The 18020-nt window shown below is 39.2% G+C and overlaps 1 protein-coding gene across 3 annotated transcripts in view; it reads right to left on the bottom strand.

Annotated features, from left to right (window-relative positions):
• LOC130917552 (vascular endothelial zinc finger 1-like) overlaps positions 1 to 18020 on the bottom strand; it is a 30406-nt gene that overhangs the window by 12121 nt on the left and 265 nt on the right. For all 3 annotated transcript variants that reach the window (XM_057839097.1, XM_057839096.1, XM_057839095.1), the window contains exons 2-4: positions 7672 to 8426; positions 4220 to 4289; positions 2160 to 2328 (exon numbers count right to left, since the gene is read on the bottom strand). In XM_057839097.1, the coding sequence (XP_057695080.1) occupies positions 2160 to 2328; positions 4220 to 4289; positions 7672 to 8426 (994 nt within the window). The remainder of the gene's footprint in view (positions 1 to 2159; positions 2329 to 4219; positions 4290 to 7671; positions 8427 to 18020) is intronic.

Below are 18020 nucleotides of genomic sequence, written 5' to 3' on the forward strand. Positions count from 1 at the left end.
GACTTTTGGGGAAGGACCAGGCTTGATGACAGTCATAAAAAATAAAATGGGTTGACAATAAGCTTGAAAATGCTCGGTTTTCCCTCTGCTCCAAATGAGCAATATTTCAAGATTGCCCTGACTCTGCCCTGACCGTGTAAGCAAACTGTTAGTACATGTGCATGTGTGTCATGTGGTCATTTGTTTTGATGCTCCTGCTCATGCGGGTCAGTTGCTCAGCGCGTCTTGGACTGCGAATTAGTGCGCATGCGTGATACTTGAACGGGCTCAATGGACAAAGGCAGTCTGAACGGGCACGCCAAAAAACAGATATGACAAAAAAATCAGAATTGTGCATTAAGACCTGCGGTATGAACCTAGCCTTAGATGTGCTCAGGCCCAGAGGAGCCGGTGGCCTTTCTGGGTGTTGTTGATAAATGGCTTTTGCTTTGAATAGAAGAGTTTTTATGTAGCACTAACATTGGTTTTCTGAAGAGCACCTGAGCCCATGTGGTGATATCCTTTACATATTGGTGTCAGTTTTAGATGCAATGCCACCCGAGTGATCCAAGGTCACGGGCATTCAATGTCGATTTTTGCTAGCATATGAATGAGGAAAGGGTTTGTAATTTTGCATGGCTCATGAAAACTTTTCATTTTCCCAAAGAAGTTTAAAAAATCATGTAGTCAGTTGTCATGTCTAACAGAACAGAACAGAACAGACTTGTTGCATCTTTTTAAGCCACATTTTTCTTCTTCTTCTTCTTCTTCTTCAATGCCTGATGACAGTCAGTGGAACATAATGCCTTCTTATTGTTCCATCCCTTCATTCAAATAAAGAGACTTGCCCCATAAATAGTGTATTATTGAAATTCACTACTCAGCGCTTCTTAATCACAACTTAGAGTGCCCTCGTTGTGGGTAATGTTTACCCCTTTTTTGGTTTGATAACATTTAAACACATAAAATTCAATGTTTTACTATCATACAGTGTATCACAAAAGTGAGTACACCCCTCGCATTTCTGCAGATATTTAAGTATATCTTTTCATGGGACAGCACTGACAAAATGACACTTTGTCACAAACATAGTCTGTGTGCAGCTTATATAATACAGTTTATTTATTTTCCCCTCAAATAACTCAAATTATAGCCATTAATATCTAAACCCCAGCAACAAAAGTGAGTACACCCCTTAGAAACTACGTGCATCCCTAAATGTCCAAATTGAGTACTGCTTGTCATTTTCCCCCCAAAATGTCAAGTGACTCGTTACAGGAGTGCTGTCAGCATTGCTGCAGAGATTGAAGAGGTGGGGGGCCAGCCTGTTAGTGCTCAGACCATACGCCGCACTCGAGATCAAATTGGTGTGCAGGAGGAAGCCTCCTCTGAAGATGGTACACAAGAAAGCCCGCAAACAGTTTGCAGAAGACATGTAAACAAACCACATGGATTACTGGAACCATGTCCTATGGTCTGATGAGACGGGTGGGCTTTCTTATGTACTGTCTTCAGAAGACGCTTCCTCCTGGGGTGACAGCCATGCACACCAATTTGATGTAGAGTGCGGCGTGTGGGCTCATCACTAACAGGCTAACCCCCCACCTCTTCAATCTCTGCAGCAATGCTGACAGCACTCCTGTAACAAGTCACATGACATTTTGGAGGGAAAATGACAAGCAGTACTTAATTTGGACATTTAGGGATGAACGAAGTTTCTAAGAGGTGTACTCACTTTTGTTGCCAGGGGTTTAGATATTAATGGCTATATTTTGAGTTATTTTGAGGGGAAAATAAATTAACTATTATATAAGCTGCACACAGACTACTTTTCATTGTGTCAAAGTGTCCTTTTGTCAGTGTTGTCCGTTGAAAAGATATACTTAAATATCTGCAGAAATGCGAGGGGTGTACTCACTTTTTTGTACGCTGTATAAGTCCCGTTTAAGACTAATTCCTGCCAACCTGCGAAAAAAGTGCGACTTTTAGCCCAGAAAATATAGTACGTTCCTTTAGACCACTACATGGGGTCTTTCTGACAGCAATTACATATTTAAAAAAATAAACAAACCCAAAAAAACTATAACCTGTGTAGACATTGCAACTGCAACCGTGACTAGATTGTATTCAAGATCATATGTCAAGTCAGAATGGGATTGTAATATTTGAAAACAGCCTACCTTTATTGTTACACTGGTTGCTGAAGCTGGCCTGACCGTGAGTCTTGAGGTGACTTGTGATGTAGGCAGCACTTAGCATTTTGCCACAGATGTTACACGTGACTTTGCCTTCGTGTCTAATCATATGGGAGCGTAGACGGTCTTTGGTAGCGAAAGCAGATGTACAGGCCTAAAAAAATACATATATTTGGGGGGGGCGGGGAGATTATTATTAAATTACTGACAAAAAAATAAACACATAAGAACTTTCTTCTTTGAAGGAAACATGACCATATTATACAAGTTGTCTAATTCTTTATATTTAATAAGGTAACACAAAATAGGGGTTGGAGAAAACTGTATACACTTATTCAAATTGATTTTGAATGTACAGTGGTACCTCTACTTACAAATGTCTCTACATTAAATTATACAGAATTTTCAGGTTACAACACCTCACAACTGGAAAATATTGCCTATCGCTACTGAAGAGATTTCAGGATACGAAAGGCTAAAATACAGTACGGGCTGCTACTCGCAGAGTTTACTGAATGTAACATAATTATAGCTGCTCTGCCACTGGCTATTGCTCAGCATCTTCCTGGCATCTATTTGGCTAAGTGGGACCTCCACTATATGTGCATATCCCAACGTCCTCTTCATTCGCCCCTCGTGCTCCGATAGCTTTAAAGGGTGTATTTCTTGAGATAAACTAGTTGCTAAAATATTTAGTTTTACCAAAGTTTACCAAAGTCTGAGTAAGTTTTATTTGCATTTTGCATATCTATTTTGATTGTGAATGCCAGTTCTCTTTGCATTGTTGTTTGACCGTGTGAGAACAGGGTCTCATTAATACAGATTGACGCACTTTTCTTTTTGTGAACATTATTTTTTTGAGCGGTACGAACATATTTTTTTGCATTTTCATTACAATATAATTATGTTTGCTGTGAATGATTTGCCAAAGCTAATGCCAATAAACAACACAGTCCAGTGAACGCCTGTGTCTACTCGCCTTTCTCTGTCTCTTAGATCTCAACGTGCAAAATAAGGAGTCATTATAATCTGTTGGGCATTAATACATTTATTCGTTTCACGTGTCGCTTCTTCACCGGGAAGCAACCGGCAGGATGATCACCAATCTGGACATCTGCTTTTACGTGACATAAATAAGGTAAGACGTCATTAGACACCATTAGACGTCTCGGTAGAGGATAACGTTTTCGTGTGTTGTGATGCGTGGCCCCGGGCTATCAAAAAATATAATCAAACTGCTGTGTTAAACTGTATACCCTAATTATATGTAAAGCACACGGCAGCTCTGGATGCTAACTATCTCCATAATAATATTGGAATAAGTTGGATCACACAATAGTTTACCATGCAAACAGTTTTTGACATCAAACACTCTCCTGCTCTCGTCACTAGAACAGGGGAGTGCTGTCATTAGCGAACTTGACACATAAACACTACTCGACTCATCCATTTTGCTGTCCTTCACATTAATGTTCCACTCAGGTTCAAATTGGAAGGGCACAACCAAGGACATGTTAATGTAGTTAAAGAGTGACACGGTGGAAGTCGGCAGCGTGGCCATGTAACGTCACCGCCCTGCGACGTCAACAATGGCGACCTACTAGTTAAAATAATTTTACATATTTTGTTAAAACGAAAACATTAAGAGGGGTTTTAATATCAAATTTTTATAACTATAATTCACACTAACATTTATCTTATAAGAACTACATGTCTTTCTAGCCGTGGTACCCTTTAAATGAGTGTATTAACTTTTATTCTTTGTATTTACAGAGTTTTCAGTTTACGAAACTACTTCCAGAACCAATTCATTCCTTATGTAGAGGTACCACTCTATGAATATTTGGTTAATTCTCATTTGGAGTTGCATGCTTAAATTTACAGTCAATATGATGCTTCAAATATGTGGACACTTTTTCATACTGCCATTTGACACTTTCTCATACTGTTATATTAAAAAGTGTGTTGATATGCTGAAACAGTAGCATATGGCTTTGTTAAGACATTCACAAAAATGTCCTAAAGATGGTGTTGAAAACACTTACCGTTACTTGGCACTTGAAAGGCCTTTCTGAGGAATGGACATGCTTTACATGACAGCTTAGGTGATCAGGCCTGCACCGAAAGATAAAGACATTTAGGATAATTGAGATTGATCTAGAGTAGCAGATTCAAGCTCAACATATCTAAAGATGACTGCAGATGAGAGTCTGGGGCATATCAAGAATCCCACAAATAATGTTTAAAGTACAGTGGAGTGGACCCTCATGATACGAGCACCTCACGTTCAGTTTCTCACAATACGAGCGTTGTCGCGAGAGAAAATGAGTCACATTAAGCAAGCAAATTCTGTCTTTATAAGCAAAGGGCAAAATCCAGAAAAACCTCTCTTGCTTGGCATGTCCGAGTGTGGAGTGCGAGCGCTTTCTTTCGCCTTGACTCCTAAGTTTCTCGGCATCTTACCAGGTGGCATACGAGGATCTAGCATCAAAAGAATCACTCATCTGCCCACCAGCAGCTCATCCTCATCTCCGAATCCTTTGTGCTTACAAGCAAACATTAACCATGTCCTCCAGAAAATTTTGTTTACGCTATGCTATTATTTCCTTTAATGTTGCGGTGTAAGTAGGATTGATTGTTCTTGCTCTCCTCCTGCTCGGCTTGTTCAAACTTTCGTTACGTCGCTAGACTTCAGACTTTTTCAGATTATTTAGGTTTACAAATGATGCCTTGAATTTTTAATTAGAGTGGGTGTCAGGGGAAGTTTTGCATGCATTAACTGGAATGGAGAAAATGAATTCATGATACAAGCACATTCACATTACGAGCTTGGTCATGGAACTGATTGCGCTATTATGAGGGTCCACTGTATTTACAACAAATACACTTGTATGAAGAAGTATCTGAACCTCTTAGAATGCCTCACATTTCTGCATAAAATCATCAAATGTGATCTGATCTTTGTCAAAATCACACAGATGTAAAAACTGTCTGCTTTAACTAAAACCACCCAAACATTTATAGGTTTTCATATTTTAATGCAGATAGTATGCAAATAATGACAGAAGGAGGAAAAATAAGTAAGTGAACCCTCTGCAACAAATGGATGCTGCAACGAGACAATGATCCAAAACACAGAAATAAATCAACTTCAGAATGGTTTTAGAAGAACAAAATACACGTTCTGGAGTGGCCAAGTCAAAGTCCAGACAAGAACGCCATTGAGATGCTGTGGCATGACCTATAGACAGCGATTCATGTCAGACATCCCAGGAATCTGACTGAACTACAGTACAGTGCCTTGCAAAAGTATTCGGCCCCCTTGAATCTTGCAACCTTTCGCCACATTTCAGGGTTCAAACATAAAGATATGAAATTTAATTTTTTTGTCAAGAATCAACAACAAGTGGGACACAATCGTGAAGTGGAACAACATCTATTGGATAATTTAAACTTTTTTAACAAATACAAAACTGAAAAGTGGGGCGTGCAATATTATTCGGCCCCTTTACTTTCAGTGCAGCAAACTCACTCCAGAAGTTCAATGAGGATCTCTGAATGATCCAATGTTGTCCTAAATGACCGATGATGATAAATAGAATCCACCTGTGTGTAATCAAGTCTCCGTATAAATGCACCTGCTCTGTGATAGTCTCAGGGTTCTGTTAAAAGTGCAGAGAGCATTATGAAAAACAAGGAACACACCAGGCAGGTCCGAGATACTGTTGTGGAGAAGTTTAAAGCCGGATTTGGATACAAAAAGATTTCCCAAGCTTTAAACATCTCAAGGAGCACTGTGCAAGCCATCATATTGAAATGGAAGGAGCATCAGACCACTGCAAATCTACCAAGACCCGGCCGTCCTTCCAAACTTTCTTCTCAAACAAGGAGAAAACTGATCAGAGATGCAGCCAAGAGGCCCATGATCACTCTGGATGAACTGCAGGGATCTACAGCTGAGGTGGGAGAGTCTGTCCATAGGACAACAATCAGTCGTACACTGCACAAATCTGGCCTTTATGGAAGAGTGGCAAGAAGAAAGCCATTTCTCAAAGATATCCATAAAAAGTCTCGTTTAAAGTTTGCCACAAGCCACCTGGGAGACACACCAAACATGTGGAAGAAGGTGCTCTGGTCAGATGAAACCAAAATTGAACTTTTTGCCACAATGCAAAACGATATGTTTGGCGTAAAAGCAACACAGCTCATCACCCTGAACACACCATCCCCACAGTGGTGGTGGCAGCATCATGGTTTGGGCCTGCTTTTCTTCAGCAGGGACAGGGAAGATGGTTAAAATTGACGGGAAGATGGATGCAGCCAAATACAGGAACATTCTGGAAGAAAACCTGTTGGTATCTGAACAAGACCTGAGACTGGGACGGAGATTTATCTTCCAACAGGACAATGATCCAAAACATAAAGCCAAATCTACATTGGAATGGTTCAAAAATAAACGTATCCAGGTGTTAGAATGGCCAAGTCAAAGTCCAGACCTGAATCCAATCGAGAATCTGTGGAAAGAGCTGAAGACTGCTGTTCACACTCTCCATCCAACCTCACTGAGCTCGAGCTGTTTTGCAAGGAAGAATGGGCAAGAATGTCAGTCTCTCGATGTGCAAAACTGATAGAAACATACCCCAAGCGACTTGCAGCTGTAATTGGAGCAAAAGGTGGCGCTACAAAGCATTAACGCAAGGGGGCCGAATAATATTGCACGCCCCACTTTTCAGTTTTTTATTTGTTAAAAAAGTTTAAATTATCCAATAAATTTTGTTCCACTTCACGATTGTGTCCCACTTGTTGTTGATTCTTGACAAAAAATTTAAATTTTATATCTTTATGTTTGAAGCCTGAAATGTGGCGAAAGTTTGCAAGTTTCAAGGGGGCCGAATACTTTTGCAAGGCACTGTAGTTTTGTAGAGAGGAATATTAGTCCTGATCGATGTGCCAGACTGATCTGCATCTATAGGAAGTTATTGCTGCCAAAGGGGGAGCCACAAAATATTAAATGTGATGGTTCACTTATATATTTTTTACCCTTCTGTCATTGTTTGCATCATTAAAAATGAAAACTGTAAATGTTTGGGTGGTTTTAGTTAAAGCACACACTTTTTTCATCTGTGTTATTTTGACAAAGATCAGCTCACATTTGTTAGTGATTTTACACAGAACTGTGAGCAATTTTAAAAGGTCCGGATACTTTTTCATACCACTGTACAACTAATCCAATTTTCAAGACTTTTATTTATAACAATTAATATCAACAATTCTTCAACAAGAACAATATCGGTGTCCCGAAAGGCGTGACAATTTTGGTCATTGCAAGATGATTTGACTCATACAGTCTCCCCACATTAGCATTTTTGTAAACAACACTACGATGTTGGCCAATTCAATAATACTATACTGAACTTGATTTACTGATACTGTTATATTTCAATATGCCCAAATGTGTTAAGATTGTTTTTCGAGCAATAAAACAGCATCTACATACCTGGAGAATCCCTTTCCGCATACAGAACAAATATAAGGCTTGTGAACTCCACCGTCATGGGAGCGTGCGTGATATGTCATTCGATCCTTCCTCTTGAACCTCTGATGGCAGATGGGGCACTCAAACGGCTTCTCGTCAGAATGCGACAGCTTGTGGCGATTCAGGTGATAAACATCCCTGAAAGCCTTTCCACACATATCACAGCCGTGATTCTTTTTCACTGGTTTGGGAGTCTTTTTAGGGATGTTCTGCTGCTGTTGGTGTTGCATGGGGGTCATAATACTCGTACCCGTTGCTGTTGATGTAGTGGCCGTTGTCAAAATACCAGCTACAGTAGTGACATATGAAGGATTTCCATTATTATCGCGAGGTACTGTGGAAATGATTGGCACCATGGTGGGAGCTGTTTGGGCCTTTTTCGGCCGCGAAACCATCTTAATGCCAGTGTGGCACGACTCGTGCCGCCGCAGGTGGTAGCTGTCCCGGAAAGCCTTGTTGCAATAGCCACAAATGAATGGCGTCTTTGATTTAGGCTCTTTTTTGACAACAGCAAGAGGAGGTCCTCCGCCACCTCCTGCTCCAGTTCCGCTGGCCACATTATCTTTAAGAAGTTCTGCAGCACTGACTGGTGGTTTCTGGTCCAACACTATGGGTAGCACTGGTTTCTGATCAGGCGGCTCTGTTCCAGAAGTGAGTAAAGGCAAGAGGCTATTCCCGGCTAACTGGTGCTGGTGGTGGAGCGCCTCATTGGCCTGCTACAAGGAGGAAAAAACAAAGAGAATAATTATTAGGTCAAACAGAATAGAAAATGAACGATATTTGCATTCAAATGCCAGAAGTACCAGAACATGATACCAGAGCTAAATAACTGATGCGCACAGAACGTAGCTAAATAAGTGATGTGCACAGTTGCAGCTTGGCTAAGTTCGATAAGGCGCAGTCAGTGTTCATCTTTTTCAGAACAGAGGGAAAACATAAAAACCACACCACATTGAGCACATTAGCCGAAAATGTTTTAGTCCAGAACATTGGCGTCATTAGGCCTATTTGGTTGAAGCCGCCCTAAAATATTCTTGTCACCCATAAACAAATTGGCATTTTATTTCTGTTTAAGAAAAAAAATGCTAACATTTTCAATATAAAGCGGCCAGGATATGAAAATAATCATGTCAAATCAACCTGTCATTCATTTAAATAATCGTATAACCTGCCATTAGAGGTCGACTGATATATCGGGCCGATTAAGAAAAAAATAAGCCGAAAAAAAGGATTTAGATCATGCATCTGTGTGGGCATCCGTGGCTGCCGCAGGCTGACGGTAGAACCCAGGAAGGGCCCTGGACCCAAACTTCAGGCTTGCCTGTTTTATAAATAGTATAAGATTTTTTATCTTGCATGGGAGAACATGCAATGAGGCTTTTGCCTTTTAATGTGTTTACTGAGTGATCCTTACACTCTAAATGTAATTCGTACCGCTAGCGTAATATTCGCAATAGCTTTAGGATGGCGAGCATCCTCTTAAACTCTCATTTGTTTACATCTCGTTGTGACGTCCGAGTGGGCTGAATTATTTGAAAGTAATGTACTGTTATTGCGGAGTATGTATAATCATAAAAAGAAGTGCTACGTTCGTTGTTTTGGTAGCACTAAACCGAATTAATCCTTTCAGTCTCAGTTCATCATTGTCAAGTTTGAAGCTGTTGAAGCATTATTTTTTTAAATGCCTTTCATAAGCTACGTGCTTTAAAAAGAGTATACGGGCCTCAAATATTGGCTTACAAAATCAGCTTTGGATACCGGCTGAGAATTATTTTAGATATCAGTGTTGGCATCAGCATTTGAAAATCCCATATCGATTGACTTTTACCTGTCATTATTCTCTTAAGATCATAAATTTGTGAGTTTCCCCCCATTTTAAAATGCGATTTAAATCTGTTTTGCTTTTTTTCCGTAGCCCTCTTTTAGCTGGGTGGGTGCAATAAAAGCCTGGCAGCCAACCAGGCTTACGAAACCCTGGGTATGCAACTTTAACACACAAAAAAAAAAAAAAAAAAAAAAAAAAAAAAACGGCAGAAGAAATATGCCGCCCTGAAACTGTACACAGACATCAAAGTTAGCACTGACAGTGACGCTTTTATGGAGGGCTGCAGCTGTCGATTATTTTAATTATTATTATTATTTTAATTGAGTAATCGGATAAAAACATTTTTTTAGGTAAAGATGATTCATTACAGTCTGCCTTCTCATAATTCGATTTTGTTGTTTAGTTTGTTTAAAGAAACTAAATGAGTCATTGACACAATTTATATCAGTGCTTTGCCTGCGCTTTTTTTTTTTTTTTTTTAATTTGAATAAACAGGACTTTTGTCTGATTTGTGTACTGAGAATTTTTTGTTTTATACTGAGAACCTTTATTTTTTATGTATTTAAAACAGTACAGTTGTAGACTACAGTATATTTAAGTCAGGAAGTTTAAATAAAATATTTTTGAAGGAAATAGTCATCCATTTTGTCTTCATTGACAACTTCAAGTTAAAATGTGAAGGTAATTAAATTATCCGATTAATCGTTTAAGTAATCGTGCGATTATTCGATTATAAAAAAAATAATCGTTACTTACAGCCCTACTGTCATATATACTTGAGATGCCCTTATTCAAGATACAAGAATTGAGCTTGTAAAAATAGCAAAGATGCAAAAAAAAACATTAAAAAATCTATCGATAAAAGAACTTCTTGAACCTAAGATCGGGTACGAAAAAAACAATTTAATCAAGAAGGCACTTGCATGAATGGTCAGCACAACAGAGTCTTTTGAAACAATCGGTACAGAGAACATCTTAAGTCTGCAGCTGCTAGCACCCATTGTTCAATTGGTCATGGCAGATTCCCAGTGGGATAGACAGAACAGACGGTAGGAGCTTGTATGAATATTTTGGCAAGAGAAAAATGAGAAATGCACATTGTAACTGGCTAGTTTACAACTGGTCAGCTCAGAAACGTGGTGATTTAGAAAGCCTAGTTCTTTTCTGTGATTTCCAAAGGGCAAGGTTAAAGACCTGACCCTTGGCTTTTCAGGTTCATCCAAGCATCTCAACCCTGTTAGCCAAGCAGGGGAGATGTAGGTTTTTTTTTCCTTTTTTTTTTTTTTGAGGAGGGGCAGGAGGGACCAGTGTGCTCTGTTTTACCCCACTGTGTTCTTTTATGTACAACACTAATCTAAGCCCTGATGCGCTTGCAGCCTTTCGTGGGGTTGGGAATGTTCAGCTGCCACCCGTATTCCTACTTAGTACAAGGAGCTACGCTATGTGTTTTAGTGTGGCGGGGTGAGTTGGGTCTGTCACGCATTGTCCAATCGCTTTTATATTTGCCACACTGCAGTACTTTGACAAGAATCATTATTGCAATTAGCATTTTCTGAGCATATTTATTCAGGACTACGAAAACCAAAGCCTAATGTTCCACCACACATGGTTTGAATACAAATTGCTATGAAAGGTAAAATCACTCTAGATGACAACATGTTGCTGTCCATTTTCTTTTCACCCCCGCCCCCAAATCTTTGGGAAACAAATAAATAAATGTAGTATTACCTGCTGATTATCGAATTGAAATAATTAAGGGTGTCTCAATCGCATATTTTTGCACCCGAGTCAGAGTCACCTGATATTGAAAATTTGCCAATACTGAAAAAAAAAATCTTCACTATTTATTTTTTTCCTAAACAAAAGTTCCAAACATGTTACAGTGCTGTACTGCTTGCAGTACTTCCTCTTCTTCTGAGAGTTTTGCACAGTATAATACATATGTATTTTTGTTTCTTTTGGAAAGGCCATTGTATTTCTGGATTATTTTTTTACTTTTTGTCCCGTAAAAAATGAAACAAAATATATAACTGTACTGTCCAAAAAGTGCGTTTCCTTGTGCACTGCCCGGCAGCCAGCTAACACTGAATGTCCTCCAACAAAACACAAGGCTTGGTCTTTTATAGTTTTATATGAAGTAATTTGTTTAAGTTTGTGAAACTGTAACAAAGAAACATGCATGCATTCAACACAACTGCACAATACACGCCAGTATACAAATACCATGTAGACACCACACTTTACTTGACATACAAGCTATAAGTATAGGTTAGCTTCCATACACCAGGACTTATTAACAAATTTTGTTCACATAACTTTCCCCGATTAACACACATACACTGATTATAAAAGGCTGGTATAGATGTAAAATAGTTACAGAAACAATTTCCAAATGTAACTAAAAGCACTCAATATCGTCAATGCAACAGACAGGCTGTGTACTGTGCAAGTGAATAAGCCTTTGTTCTAGACTGCATCACACGATGGATGCAATGAATTATTATGACCACAGGGTTGGAGTGAGGTACTGTAAAATGTTAACTGGCTCTTAACACTGGCGACTCTAGCCAGCACGTTTTTTTGTTTTGTTTTTTTTTTTAAACCCGATCTTTTTCACCTATTATGATTCTCTAAAAAAATGCCCTGATCGGCCCAATTTCTGACCACATGATCGGATCAGGTATATCCCGAGTAATTCAATATACCAAAGCATAATTTTGAAATTGTCTCTCCACAACTGTTGGTGTTTTTTACTTAAACTAACTATTATGAGAAAGTTTGTTACCTCTAAATACTTTTTTAATCTTCAAAATGGGTGGATTTTCTGCTGTTTGAATTCATGCTTCAATTTAACTGAATATTTCAAACTGGAGGACATTTATGACAGCAGAGTCATGTATACATAGATGAACAGTGTGTTCCACTCTGTCCCTGAAACACTCAACGCGCTCATTGCTAATGTTACCGTTCTTTTGAGTATATAAACCAGTAGAAACTAGAGGTCGACTGATATGGGATTTTGAAATGTCGATGCAGACACTGATATCTAAAAAAAAATTTCAGCCGATTTTGTAAGCCGATATTTGAGACATATATTTTATATTCCATACATTGCCCTCCATAATTATTGGCACCCCTGGTTAAGATGTGTTTTTAGCTTCTAATATTTTTTTTTTTATTCAAATAATATGGGACCTTAATGGGAAAAAAAAGAGAAAAATCCAACCTTCAATACAAGTGCATTTATTAAGTGGAGGGAAAATCCCACATAAGGAAATAATTATTTGACATCAAATAATGTGTGTCACAATTTTTAGCATCCCTGGTGTTAATACTTTGTACAACCCCCTTTTGCCAACAAAACAAGGTCTGGGGACTGAGATGGCCATGGGAGGAGCTTGCTTTTGTGTCTGGTGAACCATTTCTGTGTAGATTTGGCAATATATTTAGGGTCATTGTCTTGCTGCGTTTGTTGCCAAAAAGCTCAATCTTGGTCTCATCTGACCAAAGCACACAGTCCCAGTTGGGCAGCAAACACTGTTAGTGGGTCTGGCGTGCCACGAAATATGCACATGCTGAAAAGCACCTCATACCCACTGTGAAGTATGGGGGTGTGTCAGTGATGCTGTGGGGCTGTTTCGCTTCCAAAGACCCTGGGAACCTTGTTAGGGTGCATGGCATCATGAATGCTTTGAAATACCAGGACATTTTAAATCAAAATCTGTTGCCCTCTGCCTGAAAGCTGAAGACTGGTCGTCACTGGGTCTTTTAGCAAGACAATGACCCTAAACATATGGCCAAATCTACACAGAAATGGTTCAAAAAATCTCACATAAAGAAATAATTATTTGACATCAAATAATGTGTGTTACAATTATTAGCATCCCTGGTGTTAATACTTTGTACAACCCCCTTTTGCCAACAAAACAAGGTCTGGGGACTGAGATGGCCATGGGAGGAGCTTGCTTTTGTGTCTGGTGAACCATTTCTGTGTAGATTTGGCCATATGTTTAGGGTCATTGACTTGCTAAAAGACCCAGTGACGACCCGTCTTCAGCTTTCAGGCAGAGGGCAACAGATTTTGATTTAAAATGTCCTGGTATTTCAAAGCATTCATGATGCCATGCACCCTAACAAGGTTCCCAGGGTCTTTGGAAGCGAAACAGCCCCACAGCATCACTGACACACCCCCATACTTCACAGTGGGTATGAGGTGCTTTTCAGCATGTGCATATTTCGTGGCACGCCAGACCCACTAACAGTGTTTGCTGCCCAACTGGGACTGTGTGCTTTGGTCAGATGAGACCAAGATTGAGCTTTTTGGCAACAAACGCAGCAAGACAATGACCCTAAATATATTGCCAAATCTACACAGAAATGGTTCACCAGACACAAAATCAAGCTCCTCCCATGGCCATCTCAGTCCCCAGACCTTGTTTTGTTGGCAAAAGGGGGTTGTACAAAGTGTTAACACCAGGGGTGCTAATAATTGTGACACACATTATTTGATGTCAAATAATTATTTCTTTATGTGAGATTTTTTCCCCACTGAATAAATGCACTTGTATTGAAGGTTGGATTTTTCTCTTTTCTTTCCATTAAGGTCCCATATAATTTGAATAAAAAAATATATGAGAAGCTAAAAAACACATCTTAACCAGGGGTGCCAATAATTATGGAGGGTACTGTATATTTTTTCTAACACATAGATGATGAAAGGTTGCCTGGCTCTGCCAGATTGTACTCCCTGTATTTTTCAAACACTGAGAGAAAGGTCTGGGAACCAGCCCATTAACGGCCTCTCGAGCAGGTACAAAATCAATCGACAAATCAGATTTGTTTATTTGCGTGACATTTTCTTAACAAGCAACGTCACTCTTGCGCGTCGAAAGTAGTCTCCACAACAACACAGATGGTGAACGGGAGAGCCGAGAATATGTTCCAATCCACGGTAAAATCAGTTTTAAATGACCAAAAACACATCGACACGAGTCATTGACAACAGTCTGTCTCGCGCTAGCCATGTTGAATAAACTCCACTCTCTTCGTATGTTTACTTCCGCGCGCAAGTCCCTCGTCATTTTACTAACGTCACGTCTGCCCGTCACTGATTGGTCCACTCCGCTGTCTGTTTGCTGTGGCTTGCTCCGCCCTGGAAATTGTATACACGTGAATGGTGGCCAGACTCAATAGCTGGAACAGCGGTGAGTCCGGTGTACCAGCCAAGATGAAAGGCATTTTTAAAATTTAGCACTAGTGCTACCAAAAAAACGAACGCAGCACTTCTTTTTACGATTATACACACTCCGCAAGAACAGTACATAATTTTCAAATAATTAACCCTCCAGGATGTCATGACCAGATGTAAACAAGTGAGAGTTTAAGAGGATGCCTGCCATGCTGAAGCTAATGCTAACGCGAATACTTTGCTAATGCTATGAGTTACATTTAGAATATCGATCACTCAGTAAACAAAAGGCTAAAACATCATTGCATGTTCTCTCATGAAAGATAAAAAATATATACAATATTTATTATAATATTTATAGAACAAGCAAACCTGAAGCTTCCTGTAGCAGCTTGCCTTCAGTCAGCAGCTGCCACAGTTGCCCACACGAATGCCTCATCAAAATCCCTTTTTATCGGCTTATTTTATTTTGTTAATAGACCGATGGCCGGTGCTGGGAAAAAGTCCATATATAGGCCGGCCCATATATCGGTCAACCTCTATGAGAGACTGCTACAACCTGTAGCAAGTTAGTACTATAGTTACTTGAATTGTTTGGATGGATTAAAGAAACAAATCTTTTGCAATGCCAACATGGCAGCCAATAAACATCATTACGACAATCTAAAGAATACTAGTCAATCAAAAAATGTCAAGTGTACAATCGGTTTTTGGATAAAACATTTTTCTTATCAGAATGTGTGAGAGGCACAGCATCTGGAATCCAAGTTAAACCTAAGTTTGCACAATTCAGAACAGCAACTGTTGTAGGAGCTGGAAATGTAAAGATTGATTACTTGGATGTCAGCAGTCTGTCAATGTGATACCGTACTAGGGCAAATAATTTTGAATAATTGTGTGCCAAGAAAATGTTATGATTGAAAATCTGCATTTCATTGTAATTTGTGCAAGCTGTTCGATGATTTAGGTGATCTACTGTCAAATGACCTTACAAAATGTACACTACGGAAAACGTTTTCCAGTGAGCAATGACGATTTATTAACGAAATGTTAAAAACAAAATAATGTACATTTACTGCGGATGTTTACATGTGCACTGGTCACTGCGTGTATTTGTTGATGTTGTTTTAGGGCAGTACTTCTCAAATTGGGGCGCATGTGACCTCGCTGAACATGCTTTTTTTTTTGCCGTGCTAGAATAACGTGTAATAGCACAGCACTCAGTGGGTGGCAGTGGCGCTCTCATTTTCATAGTAATCGCAGTATTTTTGCACTAAACAACAGCACACAGCATAGAGCAGGATATATGAAGTCTCCCGAAAGCTAAAATGAGGAAATATGACAAAGCGTACATAGCGTTTGGCTTCACTTTTAATACAGCGGGAGACGAAGAAAGACCAGTATGTTTACTGTGTCCAAAAGTGTTGGCACCCTATAGCATGAAGTAGGCCTGCACAATATATCCTTTGAACATCGCCGTCGGAATATGTGGTTTTGCAATAGTCATATCGCAGGACATAAATTTTTTCTTTTGAACACGTAAGCTTTTTGTTTTGCTTCATCAAAGCAGCAAGTGTGCTAATACATGGCCTCCTGGATCCCTTTTATGCACATCAATCTTCATCACTCACAGATGTATGCCCTTAGCCTGGAGTAAACTGTATTATATGAATACAATGTGGTTATGTTGAGTCAACCAAAGCTATTCAAGTCATCAGGTGAAAATTCTTCTACTTTTAATATCGCAATATATATCGCAATATATCGCAAACCCCCAAAAAGTCGCAATGTAGGTTTTTTTCCAATATCGTTCAGCCCTAGCATGAAGTGAAATCAATGAACATATCACTTAAAGACATTAACCCCAATCACATTGATAAGCCGCTTTAATTTTTTTCAGTGAAATAGGCAAAATATTGCCCACAATCGTCAATTTGTGAGTGCTACATCAGTAAACTAGGAAGCACTGTTAGTATCATACAAGTTGGCACACCAAGTTGCTCAGTGCAAAAAGTTTTTTAAATTAAAAAAAAAAAAAAAAAAAAAAATACAGTTGCAGAGGAGCTGATACTGCTTGCAGCATAAGACATGGTCTCGGTCATGCTGGACGATACAAGTGCTGCAAAAATAAAAACTGTCCCTCTTTCCAATTACACTCATTTTTGTTTTATTAAACAATTTGAATTTGTCATCATTTATTGATTTAATATTTTTTATTTTTCAGTATCAAATCGTCAAATAATGTGCCTTGAGTGTATGTTTTTTTTTTTATTACTAGGCAAGTTGATGCGCTTCAAGTTTTTACTGTTACAAAAACAATGTTCATGAAGTCATATTATTGTAGGTTGACCCATTTTTTTTCTTTAATGTTATCAAGGAAACAGTGTTACGCAGCGGTGTGCTTATAATAATTTTGTAGACAAATGATACTATTTACAGTGGCGGCATAAATTTGGGGGGTGCGTAACAGAAATTCATCGAGGAGCACGGTTTAGGGATACAATCACAGTAGAGAGCAGATTATAATTAGACATGACAACACCGTGTAAACAATTTAAAATATATATATTTATATTTATTTGTATCCCTTTGTGCGTCGTTGTGAATCGGTTGAGAACAGGCAAATGTAGTCACAATTTCTTGGTTGTGATCCGTTACACGTCTCTATCTAATCACTTAAGGCCCGACGAACTTTTAAAAAATCTTCGATGACAACAGAAATCTTTTAAAAAGTTAGATGCAGTGGCATTCTCAAATGAAATTATTGTTCGCCGGAGAACAATGCTACCACGGTTTGTTTAAACATTCAAAACTTTGCAATCGGGGAGTTTCAGCTTTTCACAAGGGTCCCTCCGCGTGTTACCAATCATAGACTTGAGTTTACATTTTGTTATCAGCTAACTTGGATGTGTGGCAATCCCACTTTCCTCCAAGCATCCTACATGGGCGTATGCTCATCAACGATAGTAAATCACTTGCAGAAATCTGCAAAGTGAACTGCGAAGGAGGTTGATGCACTGCTAAGGAGAAACGAAGCCTCCTGGGCTAAACGACTAGCCGAGAAGCTTAGCATGGCTACATGGAAAAGCAATGGCTCGGGCTTTTCAGATAGCGCGCGCGCAATAGCAGCTCGATGGAGATTTGACGAAAATACAACGTTTAACAACACCGTAAAAATGCAAGAACGATGATATACAACTGACTCAAATGCGCTGGTCTTTAGATCATCGATGCACAGCACAAATGTGCCTCTCGTCTTCGATACAGTAGTTTGCTGCTGTGTGAGCTAGTTGGAAA

This window comes from Corythoichthys intestinalis, chromosome 6 (assembly GCF_030265065.1).
Source record: "Corythoichthys intestinalis isolate RoL2023-P3 chromosome 6, ASM3026506v1, whole genome shotgun sequence".
Taxonomy (NCBI): Eukaryota; Metazoa; Chordata; class Actinopteri; order Syngnathiformes; family Syngnathidae; genus Corythoichthys; species Corythoichthys intestinalis.